This window comes from Rhinolophus ferrumequinum, chromosome 2 (genome assembly GCF_004115265.2).
Source record: "Rhinolophus ferrumequinum isolate MPI-CBG mRhiFer1 chromosome 2, mRhiFer1_v1.p, whole genome shotgun sequence".
NCBI lineage: Eukaryota > Metazoa > Chordata > Mammalia > Chiroptera > Rhinolophidae > Rhinolophus > Rhinolophus ferrumequinum.
This window is the reverse complement of record NC_046285.1, coordinates 74,488,178-74,500,185: the sequence shown is the minus strand read 5'-3', so window position 1 is coordinate 74,500,185 and position 12,008 is coordinate 74,488,178. Positions and strand designations below refer to the sequence as shown.

Sequence of the window (12,008 nt, the reverse complement as noted above, 5' to 3'; positions counted from 1 at the left end):
AAAGAATTGGGTTTTCTATGCTCAGGATTCCTCTCCTATGACACAGGATACTGAATGTGCAGGTGTCATCTAGCCCTCTTCATGATGCCCCATGGCAATTGGAAAATTAGAGTTCTTGTTTGTTCTGTTTGTTGAAATTCAATCTATGATCATTTTCTTCATCAGGAGAGGGTAGAAGTAGCTCATTTGTAGTGGGGCTTTCTTTTTGGGAATATTTTATTGCCTAAATTGTGGGGATTACTTTTTAGAAGAGATTGGGATTTACTTCTGCCAGATACATTTGGGTATAAATAGATAGATTAACATTAATGTTAATTTTGTGGCTTGGAGATACCAAACGAGAAATGTATATTCAAGCTTCAAACCTATACTAAGTGAAAGCCCAAGATTTCTATTTTTCAAGTTAGATATTTTATTGACCTGGCCCAGAACCCCCACAGAAATCAGTTTCTTTTCATCTTCTTTCTTCTGTGAATATGTACGAGGTCTGACAATTAAGTTTGCGAACTCATCCTAGACAAAGTGCTACATACCTCATTTCTGAATATTACTAAGGTGACCTTTGAAGTACTCCCCTTGGGAAGCTATGCACTGACACCAGCGCCTAATCCAACCTTCAAAGCAATTTGGGAACTCTTTTTCTGGAATGGCCATCAGAGCTATCGTCATATTACCCTTGATGTCCTGAATGTCACCAAAATGTCTTCCTTTCAATATTTCCTTTATCTTCGGGTAAAGAAAGAAGCCATCGGGGACCATATCAGATGAGTAGGGAGGGTGTTCCAATACAGTTATTTGTTTACTGGCTATAAACTCCCTCACAGACAGTGCCGTGTGAGCTGGTGCATCATCATGATTATTTCCGAAAAGTCCAGGTTATCGCCATAAATTACTGGCGAAAAGTTCAGGTTATCTAACATTTTCATGCAGCCTTTTCAGCACTTTCAAGTAGTGAATTGGTTAACTGTTTGTCCAGTTGGTACAAATTCATAATGAATAATCCCTCTGATGTCAAAAAAGGTTAGCAACATCATTGCAACAGGTTCGCCAACTTAATTGTCAGACCCTGTATGTCCCCTGGTGAAGTCCTTCAGTGACTGAGCAAACTTTGAAGGATCTAAGGTTTTGCAGAGTCTCAGTTACAGTTTCTCACTTCAGAAAGGAATGAGAACTGTCATAAGGTGGGCACAGAAATCCAGTCCCCAAGCAAAAGTAGCAGCAGCTCAATATTTAGTCTTCAACTCTTTTGGTCCAGCCTTCAGTTTAGGCACATGGAGATTCATTTTGAATGACTTTAAAGGGTTGTTAAAACGTATGACGTCCCAATTTCCAAAAAATTTAACATTTAATTTTCCCAGTTTCCAAAGAGTTCATTGTTCACAGTCACGGTTACTTAAGAATTTTAGTATGTAAAACAGTTATTCAAATATTGTTTTAAAATTTGGCAATAATGCAATAATGAGCTACTTTACCTTTTTTTCCCTCTAAGAAGAAACAAAAACTACACCCCTATTTCCTTATTAGTCTGAAGGAATTACCTTTAAAACCTATAATTTCATTAAGCCACAAAAACTGATTCTATCTACGTATCTGCCTTTATTTCATTTTAACCAGTGACTATAGAGTAAAACAGCCAGAAAGAATTTATTATACTAATTTTTTCATAATAACAAATTTTATTTAGAAAAGTAACAACACTCTTACTCTGGTGCATGAATGGACCTTAAAGTATGATTTGTTATAGAAACCATATATTATAATGGCATTTACCATATTAGAATTTGTTCTGTAAGTCATTAACATTCTTTCCCATACAAGTCAATCTTCAACTACCTCCTGATAATATAAGGTAGCATATTTTAACTTCAATAAAAAGTAACATTTAAGAATATATTGTGTCAATATAAGATTTTCTTATAATGTTGCTTATAAATTTTTAATATAATAAACATAATAGAGATTTACCAGTGAGGACTTCATAGTTTTTGAGTCTTCAGAGTCTGTCCTCTCGTGCAGATCGCTAAATTCGACAAATTCATCAATGTCTTGAGATAATGTCTCCTTAATGTAAGGTATTTCTAAATCAACACTTGGCAAAGAACCTTTGCTTGCAAGTGATATGTAGGAATCATCAGACTTTTGATTACTTTCCATATCTATACATTTCTCTTTGCAATGTCTTTCAAGAGAGCTGCTTTCTTCTAATTTTTCAACAGCAGGAGAATAAACCTCAGATTCCACAATGTTGTCGTATTTTACGTTTGAAGTCCCTGCTGTTGAAAACACACATTTATAAAAGTTAAATAAGTAAATTTAAACAAGTTGATTAATCTGTTGACAAACCAAATGTTCTGTGGTGTAAACCTGTATCAATAAACACTATATTATCAACATTTCTTTAGTGATTTCTCAGGGTTAGAATACTTTCACTACGCTTATGTTCAGAAATGATGATCATAATATACGTATGCATTTAAACCTTAATGAACTATGCTAATGGAAGGAGGAAAGATTTTATTTCGTAATGAAATTTTAAAGTCTATGTACATTTTTATTTAGGCTTTGGTTCAATTCCCACTTTCCTACATCCTCTCCCACTCAAGTTTTACAACCGCAATTTATGAGAAATAATGCGGAGGGAACCTGATTTCCGCGTTGCCTCCTTTCGTTCGTATGCCTACTGTTGAGGAGAGGGTCAAGGGAAATCTCCCAGATAAAAGAGTAACAGAGAGGGACACACACAATGATTAAGCGGGGACACCTGACTCTGAAAAGCTATAAAATAAGTAAGGTTATATTGGTCACCACCTCACTAAGTCTGCCTTTAATAAATCACTTGGTTTAAGTCACTGGTCTCAACCTGGCTACACAATGGAATCATTGAAGATAACTCTTTAAAATTGTCAGTGTATGGGCCCGACCCCAAACCAGATGCTGGGGGGAGGGACTCAAGCACTATGTGTAATTGCCGTTTGTTTGTTTGTTTGTTTGTTTCCCTCCACCAACTTCTCCAGGTGATTATAATGTACAGCTAGGGATCTGAAACATTGGTCTAGATTTTCTGAAGAAAAAAATTATTTAACAATTTTTGTACCACATTGATTTCCTTTTAAATAAAAATGTATACAAGTATACCATTATCTAGATTAAATACAGATTCATCTGATAATCCCTTATTCGCTTTCCAATATAAATAGCTTATCTCTATAAATAGACTATGTAAAATAGCAGAGTCTATGACTAAAATAATCTCCAGTAATGTAAATTCTGCTTTGCAGTCCAAAGGAATTACTTGTCACAATCAAATGTTTATACAGTTTGGCAATTACACACAGTATTTAGAAGTTCCACTTCCAACAACTATTACCTCTCAAATTGCACAAGTACTATGAGAAACACAATAACATCTATGTCATTGAAATACTTTTATAAGAAAAACTTTATTAAGGCTCTTCAATGTAGGGAAACTTCCACAATAATGCTGTGCTTTCTTTCTAAACGTCAATAGAAATTACCTGATTTTTTTGGTTGGCACAAATAGATACCATTTCTTATACGTAAATGTTCACAACTAACCTCTACAATATTTTTTCAAGGTTGCAAAATTCCATTAGGCTCTATCGCTGTTGAAAAGGTGACAAAACTGCCTTTTAATAATGTTTCAAGTGTGATGTAGAAAGCACAGGTATGATTTAGTCTATTCGTTGGAAGCCCTGTTAAGTTATAAAAATTAGATGTCTTGGTTCAACATTCAAAAATAAATCTAATCTGTCACATCAACATGCTAAAGAAGAAAAATTACAGAGTCATATCAATAGATGCAGAAAAAGCATGACAAATTCCAACACCCATTTAAGACAAAAACTCTCAGAGAACTAGAAATAAAGGGACCTTCCTCAACTTAATAAGACTATCAGCAACAACAACAAACAACAACATATATTTCACATCATACTTCATGACGAGAAACTAGAACCTTTTCCCCTAAGATCAGGAACAAGGATAGGACGTCCCCTCTTACCACTCTTTTTCAATACCAAGCTAGAAGGTCTAACTAATGCAATAAAACAAGAAAAGAAAATTTAAAAGTATACAGATTAAGAAAAAAGAATTAAATCTGATTTTGTTCACAGACGACAGGATTGTCTACGTACAAAATCCAACAGAATCAGGGGGGAAAAAATCCCATGTGGGTTTATTTTTCAACCAGTTTTCTTCTGAGTACCAATTTTTGGGGGTTTAAAATGAACAGCATAATAGGCAAAAATTTTACATACAGCATTACCTATTGTTTTTATTAAATTGCTAACATTTTTTGTTAATAACATCAAGCAACAAAAAAAAAGTTACCTTTTGAGTTATCTTCACAATAAGAAGAGCTGCTGCTCAGATGAAGATGTAAGAAATCTGTTTTTCCCTTAGTGAAAACATTATGTTGATAGATGTGATTTTCATACAGAAAAGCATTCTGGTAATCATGAAATGTGTAACTTTCAGGTTTATGGACAAGTAAAAGAAAAGAGTTGGAAGAAACAATATGTTAAAAAGTCAAAAGTCCCACCTTATTAAAACCAGTATAGTAAAAGCTTAAGTTGGAACAGGGATATTCACATTAATATTTGTTTTAATCTTGCTATGTACACATTCTAAACTACATGTAACTAAATAGTATTATTAACTTAAAGGAAATGGGTAACTGGATCAAATCTGATCAACCTACAAAATTTCAATTGAAAGTTTCTTTTTAAAAATATTCTGAACTAAGTTTCCTTCTATTCTTTCTTCCAAAAATCAATTTGTGGAATTTGTGTTTCATTTTTAAATGATGATTACTATATACAAGCCCAGTTACAAATAACATTTTCTATGAATTGAATAACATATTTAATAATACCTATATAGGTAAGCTCTACGTAGTGGCATCATAAAAACTCATGTATTCTGCTTAACCAAAAATGCCACCTTGTATCACTTATTATTCTTTATGATCTTTCTTAGAAAATAAAAAGCTCTATGGGGACCTTGAAACCCAAGATGCAAAACTATTGCCAAACAGCGATCAGTAACTTTCTGTGCCTTCTCTAATATCATATATGGAGGTCAAAGCAAAGATTTGTGGTAAGATCTATAAAAGAATCACATTAGCAAGCAGAAATGCCATACATTTCCTTAGGGATATAGTAGTGGATATAAACCTCTTCTCTGCTGACTGGAAGGTAGTCTCCTGCCTTCCATCAAAATGTCAAATGTCAGAAGACATTTGCTGCTGGTATGTAGGTCTATGTGTCCAAACACGGGCTTTTCAGATGTGAGAACATCACTTAGGCCCATCACTGTTCTCAAATGCTGACAGGGACCTAACTCGATCTGAACATATACGTATAAACAAATAATTGGTATAGAGGCTACTTAATAGGAACTTTATTCCGCTGTTTAGCCAATTTAATACTTTGTAGTCAAAACACTAAAATCTTAGCTAAAGTTTCAACAGCAAAGGCAACTTGGAGTAATTTTTAACATTACTAACAAATACAGCTAGATATTATTTTTCATTTGGAAATGACAAAATTCTACAAAAAGAGAGTGAACCATTATAATTCATTTATTTAATTTATCACACAGTAAAATCTACCTAGGAAGTAATCAATAGTTTGGAATCTCTTTTTGTCTCTCAAACTAACCATTAATATACTTATTTTATCTAGGATTCACAGCAAACTAAAGTAAGAAAAATTCAAAGAGAATCTTTGGAGAAAAGAAGACAGATCATATGAAATGTATCAGCCTTGGTCAGCCATTTCAAGTAATAACAATTCCTAAATTCAGAAGCATCTATTAAATAACCCAGATATTAGGGAAGAGTATAAACATATCATTATGGACAGTTTTCTAATTATTGAAGGTTGACAAATATTAGTATTGTACACAAATTTAAACATAGTTTCAGTAAAATATACTGTGGTATTAAAGTCACTTGTTTTTACATCATGAATTTCTCATTTAAGAGATGGTTGATTTTTTAATAAGTAGTGAAATGAATTAGAAAGATCTTACCTTTGTTGACTGTCTGCATCAGCTAACTCAACTTTGTAAGGCACGACATTTCCTGGTTCTTCAATTTCCACATCATGAGTCTTATTAAATGCATGTTACATAATATTAGTATGTTCAATAAATGTGATATATATTAACCAGCTAACTTATGAGTAATATTCAGAGAATTTTCTTTCTACAAATAATGTCATGAGCTCTCTGAATATACATCATAAAACATGAGTTCTAGGAGAACACAACAAATTCAACAGATATTTGTTGAAAGCATTTGCTCTTTCAGTTATTTTATCACTACTATCATACCTAGAATCAACAATAACAACGTATGTTTCTTATTTTGTAACTACTCAGTGCCAAGTAAGTTAGTGACAAATATGTTTTTAGTTCTCTGGCTAACATATTATAAGTTTAGTCTATGCATCAACAATTTAATAACAAGCGTACACATCTATAGTATATGCATGTGTGTGTGTATTTATTTGTTCAATAGCTTAAATTTATTCAGAAGAAAATGTTGCTTGGTATTAATAGCAAAAGCTATTAACCTAAAGAAGAAATTAGTATTTAAAGAGGTACTTCCCAGATTCTGGTATTTTTATTTGACCATCACAGTAATATAAAGATTGAGGATAAGTGGTATGTATATTCAGCTAGTAGATGACTAGAAAGTCAGAAATACACTGAATTTGTCACAACTTAAACTTTGAGCTCGGAGCTCAAGCTCTGACTGGCTCTAGCGTTAGCTGATTCTACTTATTGTATTCTGGAGATCTGTATTCAAGTTATTATTATACTAAATCCCTTAAATTCACAATATGTTTCCTTTAAATTAAAATAATATTAAATGACATCCAAAAATCAAATGTATAAAAATTTTATTAAATAGATATCATAAGAGACTAATCTTTGTTTAAAAGCCTGGTAACATAAACAACTAAATAAACACTAAACTATATTTCTATAGGTTAAAAGAGTCAAATGTCTTTTCATTTCCCATAATACAGGCTTCAAAAAAAAATGACATGATATCAATTCAGAAATTTACTGCTACATTAAAATAACACTGTTTTATTACTATCAGCATCTTTAAATTTAAACACTTGTAAGTTTCCTATTAAATGTATGATGTCAGAGGGGTAGTAGACTTGAGGGGTTTATCACTTTGTGAGGGGTGTAAATGTGTAATCATTATGTTGTTTAGTACACCAGAAACTAAAAAAAAAAAAAATTATGTTGAATTGTGAAAGAAATCTTATTCAAAATAATACATAGTTGTAACTATACATTATGAATTTTCTATTTGTTAATACAATTTGAGTGGTCATTATGCACTTACGTCATCCAGTTCAACTATTTTTAGAGATGGTTCAGGTTTCTCTGAGCTTAATTCTTCTACTGGCAGAAAAAGAGCTGGGTGTTGTACCTTGGTCTCCTCAACTAGAAAATAAAATTAGAAAATAATATCACCAAAGAATATAACTTACCTAATAATTTCCTATCTTCAAATAAATAGCCAACAATAAAATAATAATGTCCTCTTTTGCACCCAAAGAAATGTATAAATACTATCAATTTCCGTAGTTCAAGAAAAACACATATTTTCTTAACATTGAATTTTTAGATAAAACTATTTAAATTAAGGCGCAGTAAATCTAGAGAAGGGGAAGAAGTGTGTGTATGATATTGATCTGGAGATACAAGATGCATAGCCCAATTGAGAATGATACAGTAAAGATAACCAAAAGAAGATGTTGGTTAATTTTTGGTGTATATAATTTGAAATAATAAATTTGAAAATATCTAATCAAGGCTGAACTAACCATTACTAACTTCATCATTTTCATGCTGAGAACATGGTGACTCACTAGCAGTTGTACACTGAGGTATGAATATATCTGGTAGCATGTTTCGATGTTGCTCCTGTGGTTTTCTACAAAACAAGAAAGAATCAATTAAAAGACTAACACACATTATCTAAAACTTCCCAGACAAGATCTTGATTTATGTCACAAATAGGTAACTCTACAAAATTAATAGTAAAACCATAGCTGTACCTCTAATTCATGGAAGAAAAGTATGATTACATAACAGAATCTTAACCTACTTAAACAATTTTGTAAATCAAATTAACATCACACAGACTTTTTAATTGCATATCCCACTGTTGTGTTTTTTTTTCATTTAGGATGAAAAATGAAGTTATGATAGAAGTTAGTGTTTTTGCAAAAGACATACAAAGTCCATTAAACATAGCACACTATTTAGAAAGCTAATTTATGAATGTGCGTTTTGTGTCACAGCTTTGGCATTATCTAAGGGAGCATGAAGACATTTTTTTAAACTTCCAACAAGCCAGTAGCGTGATAATGTAGGCTCCCGTGATATGAATGGAACTGTGGTATCTATCACCCAGTTAACAATGAACTTTGATATGGCCCATCTCATATGGAAGGCAATGGAACAGAGGGATTCTCAGAGGCCAAGACTGTGCATCCAGTTCTAGAGGATATTCCCAAATCACTGGGGAGACGGTCACTTTTTAACCATGAATAAAAGTAGCTATAGCTCTTTTAGATCATGCAAGCTCACGAGGTCCCCATATGAAAATCAGGGCCTTCTAAATGATATTAGTAAGTAACATCAATACAAAACTTAAAATATACTAGGCTCTGTTCTAATTTGGGGCATTAAATCTTAATAGTTGCATTAAATAGGAATCAGTATTAATTTTACAGATGAGGAAATTGAAGCACAAAGTTAATCAACTTATTCAAAGTCATTCAGGTAGTAAATGTAGAAGAATTTGAACCCAAGGTGTCTCTCCCCAAGTCCATGTTTATACCATTACTCTATATTGCCTCTCGCAATTTGTAAAGGTACCAAAAATTTGATAGTATCCTAGCAATCTATGGCTATACTTCCCAATATATGCAATGTATATATCAGGACGCCCCAAAATATTTATATTTTATTCATCTTTGTGCCTTAACAAATTGGATAAGGATGCCATCTTACATTCCATAATTTAATTAAGTGATGGACAATATTGAAGAGTAAATATAAAAGACAAATTGGCACCTGATAATCAGGAATCTCTTTCCAGTTTAATAGGGATATACTGTATTAAAAAATCAATCATAGATACACATAAATGTACTACCATGTTTCCCCAAAAATAAGACCTAGTCGGACAATCAGCCCTAATGCGTCTTTTGGAGCAAAATTTAATATAAGATCTGGTATTATATTATATTATATTATTAGTATAGTATAGTACAAGACCCAGTCTTATATTATAGTAAAATAAGACTGGGTCTTACATTAATTTTTGCTCCAAAAGATGCATTAGAGCTGATTATCCGACTAGATCTTATTTTGGGGGAAACAGGGTATTATACAAATACTTTTCTTGAAGTGAAAACTTATATAATTTGATGAGTAAAGCCCTGAATCAAAGACTTATAGAGTTTAGAAAATAAAGTATTAGAGCTAAAGGAGCCCTATAAATTATGTATTCTAAACTCAATATTTTGCCAATGAGAAAATGTGGATCAAGAGATTTAAGTGATTTGCCCATTAACAAACAACTAGTTAGTCAACAAACTAAGTCTTCATTCTGGATATTGGGAGCTCGGCTTCAATGCTTTGTTAAAAAATCATGCCACACAAATAACAGATGAAATATCTTTTAGAATAGGATTACCTCACCAGATTTTCATCAAATTTTAAATAAATATTTAGAACATTGGCCAATTAATTGAGGAAACTTGTTATAGTGGTTATAAAAATATTCTGTGAATCAGTGTTAGGCTGTTTGCATGAGAATCACCAGGGAAGATGTTTTTTTAAAAGCCAAATCCATCCTTTAATAAACTGATTTTTATATCTGTCTGGTGCTGGGTTGAAGAATCAGTATTCTAAAATCTTGCCCCAGGTGCTTCTAATGATCAGCTAGAACTGGGAATTAAATGTAATGAAATAGGGAAATTAGAGTGGGAATACCAGCTAATTGCTAATATTCAGCTTAAAGTATTCAGCATCCAAATTGTATGCTCTCTTTCACAAAACTTTCCTAGCATGTAATAGATCTACTGGAGATATTAAGATAGCTATTAAGATCTATCAACACTTATGTATCGGTTGCATGTAAAATACGAAAAATGTTACTATATCCAAATCAGAAAAGAAATATAAAAACAAAATAAAATAGAACGTATATTTACAAGCCTATTATGAAACATGACAATTATAGTAAAAAATAAAGTCTTAACCCTAACCAATGTTGTCAACATAGGAAAGTTTCCAGAAGCAAAGCATCACAAATGTTGTAATCAATTTATAACCACAAACTTGTAAATTGCAAACGGCTTGCCCTACACCAGCGTCTACAATTAAAACATAAAGAATTAAGTCCAAAAACGATTACTGTTAAAAAATAACTGTGTAAATAAAACCCTGGAGAATATGTTCAATAACCATTATCCTAAGGAAATTTGCCAACATTAAGAATTCAGTGTAGCTCAGGACTTCATGGGCTCACGACCAAAGCTTTTTGTATGTGTCGAAGCACAAATGATGGTGATCATTTAATAACAAAATTGTGCTTCTTTGATGGTATAAGAAACTCAATGTGAAAGACGTGGAAAGGTAGCCACCAAAAAAGCTAAGTGACCTTGAGATTACTTTTATGTACTAATTCTTAAATTAGAAAGAGGTGGTAACAGGTACATACTACTGAGTTTCACATCTGAAGGGCTGTTAAGGGCATCGTATTTTAAAAGAGATACAGACAACATAAACAGTAGTTACATAGGAACAACCAGAATAGGATATGAATGAACTCAAAACCCTGCCATATAAACCAAGTGGTATACAACTACACACCTATTAAAATGAGTACCAAAAGAAAAAAGAAAAAAAAATGAAAATGCCAGGCACTGACAAAAATGGAGAACAACTAGAACGCTGATAGATTGCAGGAAGGAATGCAAAACTATACAGTCCCTTTGGAATACCTTTTGGCAGTTTCTCATAAAGATAAACATACATTCACCATACAACCTAGCCATCCCATTCCAAGGTTTTTATTTACCCAGGGAATTAAAAACTTATATTCAAATAAAAACCTATATGCAAATATTTATAACAGATTTAGTCATAATTACAAAAAACTAAAAATCGGCAGGATAGTCTTCAACAGATGAATAGATAAACTGTACATTATGATGATAAAATGCTGCTCTACAATAAAAATGAATAGATTTTGATTCATTCAAGAATATGCATGGGGGTGGCCAGTTAGCTGAGCTGGTTAGAGTGTGGTGCTGATAACATCAAGGTTGCCAGTTCGATTCCCGCATGGGCCACTGTGAGCTGTGACCTCCTTGGAGGAAAAAAAATATATATATACACACATATGTGTGTGTGTGTGTGTGTGTGTATATACACATATATATACACATGTATATATATATATATATATATGCATGAATCTTAAATGCATTTTGCTAAATGAAGGACAAAAAACAGCTACATATTGTATGATTTAATGTACATGACATTCAGAAAATGACAAATGTATAAGGATAGAAACAGACCAATGATTGCCATGGTTGGGGAAGAAGCACTGACTACAATGAGGAAGTACGAGGGAATTTTAGGATGAAGGAACTGTGATGTCTGGTACTATGGTAAACATGACTCTAGGCATTCATAAAAACCCACAGAACTGTACACAAGTTTATGCTAGTCAAACTTTCTTAAAATACTCAATGAATGATAGAACCATTCTAAAGGAGGTGGGAAAGAAATCAGTGCCATGGCCTAAGCAAATTTGGAAAACAAGGTTTTGACTGGATACAGTAGGCTAAACTTACTGGATACAGTAAGTCTTGACTGGATACAGCTGGATAAAGATAAAAAGTGCTGTACACAGAAATGTACTTTAGTTGGTA

The 12,008-nt window shown here is 32.6% G+C and overlaps 1 protein-coding gene across 2 annotated transcripts in view; it reads right to left on the bottom strand.

The window, feature by feature from the left end:
• Positions 1-12,008, bottom strand: part of ZBBX (zinc finger B-box domain containing) — a 112,500-nt gene that overhangs the window by 23,154 nt on the left and 77,338 nt on the right. For both annotated transcript variants that reach the window (XR_004425573.1, XM_033133959.1), the window contains exons 11-15: positions 7,875-7,984; positions 7,391-7,491; positions 6,055-6,134; positions 4,351-4,490; positions 1,966-2,273 (exon numbers count right to left, since the gene is read on the bottom strand). Coding sequence is in view for 1 of the 2 variants with exons in the window: in XM_033133959.1 (XP_032989850.1) it covers positions 1,966-2,273; positions 4,351-4,490; positions 6,055-6,134; positions 7,391-7,491; positions 7,875-7,984 (739 nt within the window). In the remaining variant the exon portion in view is untranslated. The remainder of the gene's footprint in view (positions 1-1,965; positions 2,274-4,350; positions 4,491-6,054; positions 6,135-7,390; positions 7,492-7,874; positions 7,985-12,008) is intronic.